Source organism: Hibiscus syriacus, unplaced genomic scaffold (genome assembly GCF_006381635.1).
Source record: "Hibiscus syriacus cultivar Baekdansim isolate YM2019G1 unplaced genomic scaffold, ASM638163v2 tig00112507_pilon, whole genome shotgun sequence".
NCBI classification, from domain to species: Eukaryota; Viridiplantae; Streptophyta; class Magnoliopsida; order Malvales; family Malvaceae; genus Hibiscus; species Hibiscus syriacus.
The window spans coordinates 255,679-271,482 of NW_024063351.1; the positions used below are offsets into that span (position 1 = coordinate 255,679).

A 15,804-nucleotide genomic window follows, 5' to 3' on the forward strand; every position below is an offset into this window, starting at 1 on the left:
CTTTCTTTCTTCTTCTCTTTTTCTTTCTCATTCTCTTTTTCTCCATTCAAGCAAGAACACGAGAAAAGCTTCAACCTTTCTTCATCTCTTTTTTCAATCTAAAAATATAAGGTAATATTCATGATCCTTGGAACATAAGCTCCAAGATGAGCTCACCATCTTCTTCAATGGTGGTCATGAGCTCATTTGAAGGTTTGGAGGGTTTGAGCTGTAAAGGCTCCTCCAATGGTTTATATCCGATTTTCATATGTTTGGTAGTGAAAGAGTGGTGCAAGAATCCTAAAAAAGCAAGGGCTTAAGAAAGTTGGCTCTTGGGTAGTAAGAGAGGTATTTGGGTAGCTAGGAGTTGAGGTAACACACTAAATCTCTTTCTTACTACTTGTAGTGCATAACATTTAACATGGCTTGCTTGTATGAGGTGGACAAGCATGTGGGGGCTTGGGTTCTTGATTTGTTGTTAGGGACGTTCATGATGTTAGATTGGTGTAAAAATGATGAATAAGAACCCCCTAATAACTTTTATAAGCTTTAATAATCAACTTAGGTCTTAACACAGGTGTTTGAGGTGAGTTTAGGAGTGTTTCTCGTGTGAAATAGTTTTTTATGGGTTGTAGTATTGATATTGTATGAACAATATCGATATTGTTTATATTATGGGTAAAATTAGGGTATTTCATAAGGGTAGTATCAATGCTAGAGAGAGGAGTACTGATGCTACTCATTTGAAAAGTATAAAAAGTGATTTTTGGGCCATTTCGAAATTAATTTTGGTATTGATGCTCCCTTGAGTATCGATACTACATCTATGGTATAAATACTAAAGGTATTTTGAGGTACATTCGAGGCTATTTTTTGTTTTGATGTGCAGGGAGAGTACTTATACCCTATTGTAGGTATCGATACCTATATAAAGGTATTGATACCATCGTTAAAGACTATTTAGTGGACTTTGAGATATCGAATAGACTCAATAGTGAGGAGTTTAACAATAGTTTTGACCAATCATGTAGCTTGTAAATGTTTACCAAATTGCCCTTACTTATGAATAATGACTTTTAAGGATATGCAAATATCTCTAAAAGTGTAAGACCTTAAGAAATGACGTAAGACATTAGTGATTGATTGTTAAACTTGAGAGAAAGCTTAAAATTCTCATGAATTGGTAAAATAAGCAAAGTACCCCTATGTCATAATAAGTTATATGAAAAGCTTTATTGTATACGAAAATATGGTTAAAAATCATTAATCAAGTACTCTTTCCATGTCTTAAACATGCAATATACTTGTGAGTAGGGTGAATTATTATAATGCCTTTAGGGGTTGAAATTGTTGAATTGCCCATGTAGGCCAAAGTGAATCAAATATCATATACTAGTAAAAGTTGAGTTACTAAGTGACTCAGTAATGAATTGAGACTTAAGGAAGGAGTCTAGAAACATTGTAATTGATAATAATGATGAGATAACAATGTGATGATAATGATATGAAATGTTTAGGTTCATAACGAGAGCTAAATACAGTAAGAATTTTATAAATGATAAATATCAAGGTTTTGGGGTCGGATAATATTGGTACTTTATTCATAAAGTATCGATACCAATGGTAGGGTGTCAATAACATCTCTAAATTTTAAATTATAATAGCCAAAATTGGTATCAGTACTCAATAGTAGTAGCGATACCTCAAAAAGATAATATCAATAATATGGATAAAAATATTGATACTTTAAAGCTTTTACAAAACATCAAAGGTAAAATCAATATCGATGGGTGAGTACCAATATAAATGGGCCAGTACCTATACTACAATGCTAAGTATCTATACCATAAAGCCTAGTTTTTGGTTAAGAACTTGAAAATGAGTTAAGGAACACCAAAACCTTAATAATAAAGCTTACAATTGAAAACTCTGAATAACTATGTGATAAGCATAGGAACGTTATGAGGTAATATTCCATAAGACTTATGCCCTCATTTGATACTCGAAAAATAATGAGGACACAAGAGCTACTTGTATGTGTGACAATCATCTAATGTGTATATATATATATATATATATATATATATGATAAATATTTGGATATACTCTAATTGGTGCTAAGACATTTTAGTATCAATGTTAATGCATTATGTATCAGTGCTAAGGCACTTTGGTATTCAGTGCCAAGGCACTTTAGTACCAATGCTAAGGCATTTTAGGTATATGACGACATTGTCACGATATTATGTACAATGAACTAGACAATAATACTTTGATGTGACTCCATTCTTGATGCATTTTGTTGTTGTATGATTAGTATCTGACGACTATGTACTATCATTGTGTTTGTATGATGGTCTGTTGCATATGATGATGTATAAATGCATGATAATATGGTTAGAGACCCATCATATGTAATCTAATGGTGAGGCCCTTATTCATGAAATAAGGGAAGAATGAGACTCTTAGCATTGCAACAATAGATGTACTTTGAATATATGACTTAGTAGTATTACTTCTCTTACTATATTTGTTAGCATGTTTTATTATATTAATGCATTTATTATAGTATTGTCTGACACGAAGCTTGCAAGCTCAGTGTTCGGAACATGTTTTCGTTTGTAGGTTACAAGTTACGCAGAGTGCGACAAGACAACAATATCATCAGATGAGTCTTAGTAGAGTATCAGAGTACATTGATGATGGCTTAATAAGCATTAAGAGGTCATGAGTTGAAATGAGTAAACTTGTATTATTTATTTTATTTATCTAGTTACTAAATTGGGGCCCTATTTTTATAAATGGTTATGGTTTCATAGTTTGTGCAAATGTTTTAAAAATGAGCATGGTTTCAAAAAGAAAAAAATAATTAGTTAATTTGGTGATTTCGTGTGATACTCGAATCTTTGAGATTTGGGTGTTACAATTTCTTTGTAGGTTTGGTATTTTCTATTTTTCTCGAATGTTTGCTCAATTATACAGATAATGAAACTTGCTTAAACATCTTAGTCATTTATATTTGACTCATACGCTAGATATATATGGATATTATTTTGGAATGCACCTAATGTAGAGTCTCTGTTCTTCCTCTCCAACTTTTGTTGTTTTTATAAACTGAAAATCAAAACTTTTTGTATTTGATTTTAGGATTTTAATTCTAACTATTTACACATTCAAAATCATATAAGTTTTATCAGGTGATTTTTTTTAAATTTGTTCTTTTTGGTTTGTTTGGTAACATTTTTTAACTTTTATGAATGAACATGTTCGTGAATGATAAAAGAACATATTAATAAACGTTAAACAAACGCTAAATGAACATGTTCATGAACGATTAAAACAGCATGTTCACGAACGTTAAATGAACACTAACACCTTCAAAAATAAATAAATGAACAACATGAACACTTTTAAAAATAAATAAATGAACATGAACATAGTCTTGTTCGTTCAAATTTGGTTCATTTATAATCCTATCAGAGGTCCACTTTCTAGAGAAAAATTCGAAGCACGTGAAGCTTAAGAAATCTTAACTTCGATGTTTGTCTAATCATATTTTGTATTAAAATAAATTTAATTCGAATAATCTTCCACAATTTTTTCGTGACTATCAATTTCAATAAGTACTAACAACTAATACTAAATTAATAGCATGTACCCAAGAAGACATGGTGGAAGGTGGATAATGTATCACCCTAATCTCAAGGATTTGAACCACACGGAATCTCCAAAGTGATTAAATTTTCAATCGAAATCATACAATAAACTTTTCAAAAACAATTATACAAAGTATGAAAGCATAACATCTTACAAAAGTGGAGCTCATTGTTTGAAAATTCAATATATAAATGAATAAATAAGATATAACAACTTGACCTGGTTACAAACCATAACATCTACATGGCCACTAAGTTGTTGTCATTGTACTCTAGTACTTCTGTTGAGACTTCTTTGAGGACATCGTTGTCTAATTGCGTTCCACAAAATGTGTAACCTACAACTAGAGACACATTTCAAACGTTGAGCTAACAAGCTTAGTGTCACACAAATAACTCTACTACACTGTAGGCATTCATAAAATAAGTATGCTAATAAGTATAGTCAAAATAACAATGTTATATATCCAATGTATATCCACAATCACAATATAACATCAAGGATGAGGTTCGGGCCACGTTACTCGAACACCCATCCACAACACATAACAAAACATCATGATATAGTCTAGACTCACATATGCATCACAAGACATTTTTTTCTAGCCTACTAATATTAGTTCTTTAAATTAGACATAAATTAGTCTCACATCACAAATGTACATCAAATGACCCCCTTGATGGCCAAGTACCTCGTGAATCTTGAGTCACATACCCGACTAACCTACTCCTTTATAGTATATAAATGAGTCTATGTCATAAGAGCTTTAGATCAACATCTGATAAGCAAACTTTATGTGTCTCGACACAACTCGGGTGTTCTAGTCATTTCTCGAGTGTTAAACAAATACATAAGTCTTATAAAACCTCTCAAAATAATATTCTTATGTTTATCACACACATATCATTATTCATCATATTATTAATCATTCACATTATTACTAATCCATTTAATTACTCAATCACATAATTAACAAGTCTTCATTATCATGTTTTCACTTATCAACTTATTATTCGATATCACTTGCAATTATAATCCTCACTCGTGAGTCACAAATAATAATTAAAGATTCATTATCCTTTCATCATTGATGGTATGGATACCCACACATGGGTATCGATACCAATCCATGGGTATCGATACTCTTCTTGAGTGTCAGTACCAGAAATATCTTTGAAGTTCAATAATTACCCTAGATATCGATATCATACCTTGAGTATTGATACCAACCTATAGGGTATCGATATCAGTTTATGGGTATCGATACCAAACCAAGCCTTGAAGTATCTGAAAATACCTCGATATCAATATAAAGTCTCAATAGGGATGGTAGATATGTATAATTTCGTGGATTCTACACCTGTTGGAGCGGGGATAGGTATAAGTTTAGTGGGTAGTGGGCGAGTGTGGAAGTAAAAAGTCATAACTATTGTGGGTGTCGCAACCGTCTTTCGCCCAGGAGGGGAAAGACCGATACCGACTCGGGGGTTTTCTCTTTGAAAATCATTTCGAAAGGTGAGGAATCGCCACCAATAATTTAAGGTGAGATTGGAACACCGTAAAAACCTGATGATTTTAATAAAACATTTTTTTTTAATAAAATACCGAGTTTTGGGGTCTACGAAAATCCATAAATCAGGTTCGGGAGTCAGTTACGTGTGGGGAAGGATTAGCACCCCCACAAGCGCCCAAAAATTGGTACCTAGTTGATTACCCTATATTTAAAATCAGAAATTACGAGTTCAATCTTTATTTAATTTAAAAGTCATTAAGGATGCAAAGTTGAAAAGGGTATTCGTTTATTGAGACCGATAACATTCGCCCCCGAGCGTAAATGCGGGAGATCAACTATTGTGTCTAATAACCGAACATTGCCTTGTTTTAGAAAACATTATGTGGTTTTGAAAAGGATATCGACTTATTTAGGGAATTACCAGTAGTCACCCACTGAGCACAATCGCGGGAGATATACTATTAATTCCTTAATAAGTGAACATTGCCTTAGATTTGTAAAAACAATGCAATCAAACAACATTTTATTTGTCCTAATTAAACTAAAAGTAAATTAAGGCATTTTCTAACTTAAAGTATCAAATTATGAAAATTAAGGAACTTAGATGCTCAAATCTAAAATGTAAGTTCTAGTATTAATATTTAATGCTATATTTTAAAATGGATTAAATATTCACGTATTAGAAATTTTCTTTTGATAATTATAAAATGATCGAATATACAATTATGTTTTGGTCAAGTTATGCATATGAGGTTACCATACAAATTAAATAAAATATATCTACACTTGAAAAGAAATATACAAAAGTAGTAACTTTGTATATATACTAAGTTACAACCAATTATTTGTTTAAAAAATACATATTAATATATAAACATACATATTACGTTAACATGGAAAGAAAAGAAAAGAAATGTCAATTTCATAATCATATATATATATATATATAAACATGGAAAGAAAACAAAACATTGAACATTATAGGGTAAATTCTTTAATAAAGGCTATGCAAAGCATTCATACTATATTTGTTTACAAAAGGATATATATATGCCATATTTTGATAATAAAAAAACATATGTATTATATATATGAATATGCCACGTATTTAACAAGCAATTATTAACCCAATATAATATAATATATTAAAGGATTACTATAGACATTTACCTAATACAAAATTAATGTTTTACGCAAAAATATAGGGATCATTAAAAACAAGCATACCTAATATAATAAAAATAAAATAAATACCTAATATAATATATATTCAAACATGGAAATACAACTCACTCTAGTAAACATGCAAATTAAATTAGGGACTAAGATGAATTATAATAAAAACACAATGACCTGAAACTAAATAACTCAAAACATTAGACCTAAAAATATAAATTTGGAAAATAATTAAACCAAGACAAACACAAAATGCTAAATTAAAAATCAATCCTTACCAGTGACTAATATGCAAATAAGCACAAAAACAAATTACCCTAAAGTTTCAATGACTGAAAGTTAATTTACCCAGAAATCTTAATATAAAACCTAAACTAACACTAAACCTAAGCTAAACTCCTCTGTCGTTCAACCCCTCTCTATTCTCTCCATATCTCGCACGCTACGGACACCAGAGAAGGTGGGCTGCCGCTTCATCGCCTGGTGAGACCTTAAACAAAACCAGAGTTCCTACACAGTCGATGCTTCGAAAACTTCACAACCATCACCGGCCACCGCAAGACCCATCAGAACCAAGGATGGCCACCGCTTAATAACCATCATGTGAAGCACTATTTTAAACTTTCGACTAACAACGACAATGGTCAAATCACTAATACTCAGCCCTATAGACCTCTAAGCTCTCCTCTATTTCTCTTCTAACCGAGACTCCATTACTTCCGGCGAAAACTCAATCCATCAAGATAAGTAAAATCAAAACTATTTTTTATTCTCTATATTCTAGAAAATTAAAGGAGATAACCCCTATTTGGTGTAGGACTATTCGATCGTTCGAGCCTCTACATTCCGATGGCCTTAACCCCGATGACCAACCCCTTAACTAGGTAATATAATCGACCCCTTTCCTCTTTATTTTTTATTTCGGTTGAATGAGATAAGAAATGTGTAAAGGTTTCTATAACTTTTAAAAACGTTTAGAAATGTGATATTTCTTACATATGATTCCTATATTTTTTTGAATGTATGCCCAAACGTAAAAAAATTACCTATTGCTTTATATTGATTGTATTGTTGAAAAATCACTGAATCAGAAAAAAGATATAAACTATCTTTTATTTCTTTTGGAATTTTTTGCTTACAATAACGAAGGGGAAAGCCCTCCTCGTTTACACTGTATTTTCCTCCTCTCGTTTGAATGATTTTCCCCATATTTCTTTTTTTTCCCGAATGACCTTCCTCCCTCTTTGATGCGAATATGCCCCCTATTTTATCTTCATTTTTTCACCAAATCCCTTGACTTCTGGTTGGATTAGGTAGGAGCAGGTGAAAACTTGATTTAGGGTAGACAAAATCCTGTATATGATTTGCTTTTGACATGCTTTTAGGTGGATAATTTGGTTATTGTCTACAGGTGCTCTTTGACGTAGGCGATGACAACATTCGATGGCTTGGTGGTGGTTTTTTCGTTCGGTGGCTCCATTTGGGTTCCACTGGGTCATCTTCCGGGTCGAGTCTGGTTCGGGTCTTCGGGTCTGGGCTCCAACTGGATCTTGTAATTGAGTCTTGGGGAACTTGTAATTTAGATTGCAATTGGGCTTATGTTGAGCTTTGTAATGGGCTATGGAATTTATTTTTGTATTTGGCCTGCATGTAAATTAATAATAATAATAATTAATAATAATAATAATAAAATATTAAAAGACATGACGAAAAATGAGTGTCGACAGTGGGTAATAGGTAGGTGATGAGTTTGAGACCTTACCCGCCCCGCATCCACCCACTAATTACCCACCGTATAAATTTTAGACCATTATGAATTGAGTTAATTACCCTATTCATAGATGAAATATATCAAATTTATGAGATTCATACATAATGTTTTAAAATTATCGATTTCATACATAGTGTTTTCTACCGTTAACGGGTTCACCCACTCCCGTCATAGAAAGTGACATAAAACCTTGTGACTACTGACAAAATGACACGTGGCACTTTATATTAATTTTTTATTTTAAAAAAACTAAACCCATTTCCTTCATATTTTGACAAAAACATATAATACATACCCGTGTAAGTATATATGTTTTTGTCAAAATAAGGGGAAATGAGTTTTATTTTAAAAAATATTTTTTAAGTGACATGTGTCATTTTGTTAGTGGTCATAAGGTTCCACATGTGCGGGTGTGATTTGAGAATATACTCATGTGAGTGGTGTGGATTTAAAAATTTACCCGTCGTAGGTGGTGGGTAGGTGGTAGATATGAAAATATTATGTGGGTATGGGATGGGGAAAGGGGTATCCGCACCCTCCTTGCCCGTTTACCATCCCTACAATATCAATACCAAATGAGCAGTATTGATACTCTAATAACCTGGAATCAATATTACCCTTGCAAAATACCCATATTCTATCCTACAAAGAACAATATCGATATCAGTTAATTTAGAATCGATACTTAAACCCAAAAATGCCCTGCTTTGCTCATGAGTCGCCCTCAAACTCACCCTAAACACTTGTTTTAATGCTTAAGTTAATTATTAAAACTTATGGAAGTACTTAGAGGCAATAATACAACATTTTTACACAATGTTAATGTCTAAATCTGTAATGCCCCAATTTTTCAAGTCAACGCATAGAGGTTGACCCAAAAGATATGTGAATCGTGTGGAGTTGGTAATTGAAGTTATTGGGCTGAATATTGGCCTAATTGTATTCAAATTAGGCTTGGTTGACCATAAAAAAGATATTTTTATTAGAATGCAAAAGAGGAATGACCAAAAGTGCAATTATACGATTGAAGAAAAAGAGACTAATATTTTGAGATTATGTTGGGTGTTTAGGTATGGGATTTTAGGCCATAAAATTGGACTTGTGCGTGTGTGTGCATGCGCTTGTGCCGTTTTGATTTGGTATTTTCACTATTATCAAACCACGCTCGTTGTATCCATCACTTGCCCCTTGCCCTGCCCGATCTACTACATTAATTGCATGCATGAATAAGGGAAAGTCATCGCCAACTATGCACGACTTTTCAAAGTCGTTGGTAGCGGTAGACAATGACATTGATCGATTTCTAGGCTTGTAAATTAACCGAACAAATATAAATGGGGTATGTTCATGTTCGTTCGTTTAACTTTAACTGAACAAATAAACGAACAAAAAATTTGTTGTTCGTGTTCGTTCGTTAAGAAATATAACTTGTTCGTTAATTAAGGAATGTAACTTGTTCGTGTTCGTTCATTTAAATGATAAACGTATATAAATGAAACAAACGGATATAAGCGAACATAAATGAACACAATAAATGAATATAAACAAACGTAAACAAACATAACTGAACTAAACAAACGAACATAATCACAACAACAATAATCACATAAATTTCATTAGTTGCAACTTCATAGTTAATTTGTATTAAATTGTTTGGGTTTTTTATTTATATTTAAAATTAATTAAATTTTAAAATATTAATAGATAGCATATTAAAATTTATTGAGTCTTAATATTTTAAATGGGTCTAGAGAGATTGGGCTTAACATAAATGAACGAACGTAAACGAACATAAATGAACAAACACAAACGAACATAAACGAACGGATGCAAATGAACATAATAAATGAATATAAACGAATGTAAACGAACCAAACAAACGAACATAAATGAACATAATCACAACAACAATAATCACATAAATTTCACTAGTTGCAACTTCATAGTTAATTTGTATTAAATTGTTTGGACTTTTTTTATTTGTATTTAAAATTAATTAAATTTTAAAATATTAATAGATAGCATATTAAAATTTATTGGGCCTTAATATTTTAAATGTGTCTAGAGAGATTGGATTAAACATAAATGAACGAATATAAATGAACAAAGTCAAACAAACATGAACATAAACGAACGGATGTAAACGAATGTAAACAAACATGATAAATGAACATAAACCAATGTAAACGAACATAAATGAACTATACAAACGAACATAAATGAACATAATCAAAACAACAATAATCACATAAATTTCATTAGTTGCAACTTCATAGTTAATTTGTATTAATTTGTTTGGGGTTTTTTTATTTGTATTTAAAATTAATTAAATTTTAAAATATTAATAGATAGTATATTAAAATTTATTGGGCCTTAATATTTTAAATAGGTCTAGAGAGATTGGGCTAAACATAAACGAACAAACATAAACGAATAAACACAGACGAACATAAACGAACATATTATCGAACGTTCACAAACGTAAATGAACAAACGAGCCATCTGTACGTGTTTGTTCATTTAACTAAACGAACACAAAATCGTTCATGTTCGTTTGTTTAATAAATAAATGAACATAAATGAACTTCACGCCAAACGGTTCACGAAGAATTTGTTGAACGTTCGATTCATTTACAGTCCTATTGATTTCAATAAAAAGTATCCAAGTAAAATTATCGATAAGAAAGAACGACTTCGATCTCCAACACCATCGACATGAGATGACAATTGCGACAGTCACTATAATAATAATAATAATAATAATAATAATTCCATTTCCTTAATTGATTTCGTACCATTCTCGTTTTCCTCCCTCATTTTCTTTTCAACAACATTATTTTCTTGCAACCAAGATATAGTCTATATTGATTTTGTCAAAAGTTCTTTCAATATTTAACAAAAGGTAGTTGAAGTTAAAACAATAGAAAGTAATAAAAGAAAGAAAGAAGATATACCCATTCCACAACTAAATTGAACTGAAATGAGAAATGTTCAAATTTTCGGCAACGTTTCATCGCAAGAAAATGAACAGTTTTGATTAATTAGTCCTATTCATTACATGCATTAAACAAATAAAAATTAGTTTTGTTTCTTTATGTAAACTGCCCATATGATTGATGGACCCATGAAAACCATAAAACAAAAACTCCACCCAAAGACCTTGCTTTATATATATATATATATATATATATATAATTCCTTAATTACAATGTACACCTTCCAACTATGCAATAATTAACATTTCTCAATTCCTACATTATTGACCTTTTTTTTTTGATAAGTCAGATTTTATATCCAAAGAACAATGCAGAAACAAAATTACAATCAGGGATCCAAAACAACACAAATACTTACAAAAGAATCAAAGTTATTCTATACCCCATTGATTGCATATAGAAATATTAACAGCATCAAGTCGATTGAAATTTTTTCCCCTAAGTAGCAGACAAACAATATCTTTAATGGCCTTTATGATTGTTTCTGCAGACTTAGTTCTGTTTTGGAAAACCCTCTTGTTTCTCTCTTCCCAAGTCATGTAGATGATGGCATTGAGAGTTAACTTCATGACCAACGTTAGCAAGGATTTGCCTTTCCACATTGAGCTGGCCCGTGTCATGAATACCTCCCAAGAGCAGTTCGGAAAATGTAAACCATACAATGAAAGCATAGCTCTCCAAATAGTGACAACAAAAGGGGATTTGAAAAAAAGGTGCTCCCTTGTTTCCGAAGCAGAACTACAGAGAACACAATGGTTATCATTGATGAGTCCAATTTGCAGTAGACGATCCTTTGTTGGGAGCTTATCAAGGAAAGTCATCCAAGTTATCAGGCTGTGTTTGGGAATATGTAGGGGAAACCAAACTAGTTTCTTCCATGAGACTTTTTCCTTCTTCTCTCCAATTGAGCCCCATAGTTTACTGGTTTTACTAATTGTTGGAGTAAGAACTTGTTGTGCCTCGAGTCTGAGTTGAAGGAGTTTTTTTAGGCTCCAACTTGTTGAGGATTTAATGTCCAATGACCAGAAATCTTTCTCCTTGAAAACATAGTGTTTAAGCCAAGCAACCCAAAGGGATCCATCCCTAACTAGGATGTTTTTAATAAGAGACAACATGCAAGTTTTATTCCAGGATTTCATATCCTTGATCCCGAGCCCTCCTTCAGATTTCAAGAAACATATTTGTTTCCAACTCACTCTCGCACCCGTAACAGCTTTATCAGACCCTTTCCAGAAAAATTGGGAGCAAAGTTGCTCAATTTTCTTTAAGACGGAGCTTGGCAGAAAAAGTTGTCTACACCAGAAATTAGAAATACTGGATAGCACAAATTTGATTAGCTCCAATCTTCCTGCATAACTAAGAGATTTAGAGGACCAGTGATGCAGTCTAGATTTTATGCTGTCAATTAGGACCACACAGTCCTTTTCTGATATTTTCCTAGTGAGCAGAGGAATACCTAAGTATCTCACAGGCAGAGAACCTAGGTAGAAGCCCGTAGAATGTTTGATGCTCTCTATTACTCTAGTATTCATACCAGCAGCAAAAAAATCAGTTTTAGAAGCATTAAGCTTGAGGCCAGAAATATCATAGAAGCAATCTAAGACAACAGTGACACCAAGAACAGATTCCTCATTCCCTTTGCAAAAGATGAGAAGGTCGTCAGCAAAGGATAGGTGTGTCAGACCTATCCTTTTGCATATTGGGTGGTAACCGAACACTCCTCTTTGCGCAGCCAAGTTTAGAAGCCGTGAAAGGACATTCATGGAGAGAACAAATAGTAATGGAGAGAGGGGGTCTCCTTGTCTTAAGCCCTTAGCTCCTTTGAAGTAGCCAGACAAGCTTCCATTAAAAGAAATCGAATAACTTGCTGTTGAGAAGCAAATTGAAATCCAAATTATAAAGGTCATAGAAAGCCCAATTGCCTTCAGTAAAGAAGAAATGAAGTTCCAGTTGAGTGAATCAAAAGCTTTGTGGAGATCAACTTTCAATGAGCATATGGGAGATAAGTTATTTCTGTTGTAGCCTCTAACTAATTCTTGAGCAAGAAGAGTGTTTTCGGTGATGCTCCTACCTTTAATAAAAGCGGTTTGATTGAGAGTAACCAAGTCAGGCATGAGAGTGGTAAGTCTTCTGACAATGATCTTAGATACAGCTTTATACACAACAGAGCAACATGATATTGGTCTAAAGTCCTTTACCTCGCTTGGGTTAGGGATTTTAGGAACCAATGCAATAATTGTAGTATTGAAAGCATGATAGAGATAGGAATCAGTGAAGAAATAGGAGATAGCTGCTACAACATCTCTTTCCATAATAGACCATGAGGACTTAATAAAATAAGGGGAACACCCATCAGGCCCCGTGTCTTTTTCATTACCTTTCTTCCATGACATTCAGAGAGAAATTTGCTGTAAAAAAGGACCCCAATTCCAAGAGCCCTAACTTACTTTACTTACTTCCCTTTTGGTTCTTTGGACTGCCCCTTATAACCAAATAATGACACCCTACAAACCCTTTAGTTAGAACAATTGGACAAATTTAAAGACCCCCAAACAATTTGTTTTTTCCTCTGTGGGTAATAAATAAAGAAATGGGTGAAATTTTGAATATAAAAGTGTAGTTGTTGGTTTTATGACCCAAAAGGTGCACGGTGAGGGATTCCTTTTCTTCTCCTTGCATTTGAAGGAGGTGGGGGAGGCGTGGGCAGATAAATGCCTTGTTGTGAGCCTTCACGCAATTCTTCTTCTTCCTTTGGCATCCCTTCTCTTCTTGTTCTATCCATTGGCACCTCATTCTTTGCCTCTAAGCTAAAACCTGCATTCCCATTTCTCCTTACTCCTACAAGCTAAGTTCATATTAAAAATGGAATTAAATTAAAAAAAATGAAAAATCACAACTCAATCCAAAGAAAAATCTGTACATTGAAAAATATTAAACAATGTGAAGCATGCAAGTTACTAGGCCAATTATATGATCTTATGCATTGTGATAATAATGATAGATGATGATGTTGATCAATGTAGTGGTAGCTGTGATGGTGATGCTTTATATATATATGCTTGTTGATGATAATTTATTCTTATGTGCATGAATCAAGCAACCTTAGTGGTTAAGAGATTGTTGTTATCCTTTGAGGTTCTGAGTTCGTGACATCTATAAGAGTGTATGAGCCTTCATTATCAATTGGTTGAGAATCTTTCGTATATATACTAATTAACTTGTATTGACCCAAACTAATAAAAAAATAAAACTATGTATGTGATGGATTGTGGTGAATGGTGATTGTGAAGGTAATGAAGATGATTATGAGAAGAAAGCACGAAGAATGTGAAGTAAATAGAGAAACTAAAACACAATTTACCTTACATCCCAAAGAACAAAAACGAAACGGGTCCAAGAGGCTTCTTCCACAGATTTCACAGATATGAGCAACGCCTTTCCCAGATTTCGGTTGAGGCCTCTCATTAAGAAAAAGAACCCTGGCACTGTTTATCACATAAGTTTGAACCCCACTTATATCCAACACCTTCTGAATCTCTGCAACCCTCACTACATCATGATATGAAGATCTCCTTATCTGCAAAAAGAAAACCCAGACCATGGACAAGTTTTTTTATCATATATTTACCGGAAGAAGAAGAAGAAAGATGTTGATTTTCATACACTGAGTTTACCTGAATCACTTGATGATCTTTGTGTTTAAAAGAGCGGCAATAGAAGCAAAATGCTTGTCCTTTACAGTCTAAACAATACATGTTACATTCGCCCCTAGCCGCATCTCCATGTGTTCTGCAAACTGTGAAAAAGGCTGTGCTTAGCAGTGACTCTAGCCAAGGAGGCACCGGCATTTTCGTCTATCTCCAGAAAACAAACGTAAAATAAAAAATAATAATGAGTCCAAGAAACGAAGAACAAGAAAGAAAGAAAGAAGAGATATTCGTCATTTACGGTAATGGCATTACCATCGTTAATCAAAGCACTGCAATGGATGAGAAAATTTTTGAGATCAAAAGGCAATGAAAGAGAAAGAAAGAAGAAGCTTAGAATTCAACCAACAAAGCAAGCGGCCGAACTAAGGGGCAAGGCTCATAAACAAAGGCAGGGAAGTTTCGACGGCGGAGATTAATGGTGGTGGCTGAAGTTTATCCGCAGCCGTCGGATGAATGGAAAGGATGGCTTTGGCGCTTACACTACTTTTGGTTCTTTCTTTTGCGTCTTTACGTAGGCTCGGCACATCGAGCCTTCAATTGAATATTAGCTGTTCACACAAGTTGATCACCACCTAAATTTGTGCCACGCGTGCAGCCTTCCACGTGGCTTAATCAACACGTCCTGTTTTAAATAAGAGGGTCCCATTGTTTTTTTAAGATTCTTTTTGTTTTGATTATTTTTTAGATTATATATCTTTTCATAAAATTGAGAGAGAATGCCCAATGATGAATGCCTTTTTCATAAATTGTAAAGAATTCAGAAAGCAACTATGGATTTTCTATCATTATTTCTTCCTAAACTTTTTAAATAAATTATCAAACAGATTTATTATGTAAATTTAATTATAGAAAGAGGCTCTCCACCCTCCCCTTTTCTTTTCTTTTTTCTTTATAGTTTATATCATTTTTAATGATTAAATCAATTTTCTATTTGATTTTATTTAACTGGTGACGATACCAGCTTTGATGTTGGTTGCCGCTGGTTATTTTTTTCTCTTTATT

At 33.0% G+C, this 15,804-nt stretch overlaps 1 protein-coding gene across 1 annotated transcript; it reads right to left on the minus strand.

The window, feature by feature from the left end:
* Positions 1–13,565: 13,565 nt before the first annotated feature.
* LOC120181077 lies at positions 13,566–14,954 on the minus strand. Its single transcript, XM_039186293.1, has 3 exons — positions 14,767–14,954; positions 14,454–14,669; positions 13,566–13,937 (listed from the first exon to the last, which is right to left on the minus strand). The coding sequence occupies exons 1-3, from the start codon at positions 14,938–14,940 to the stop codon at positions 13,722–13,724; spliced, it is 606 nt and encodes a 201-aa protein (XP_039042224.1). The 5' UTR covers positions 14,941–14,954; the 3' UTR covers positions 13,566–13,721.
* Between the last annotated feature and the right edge of the window lie 850 nt (positions 14,955–15,804).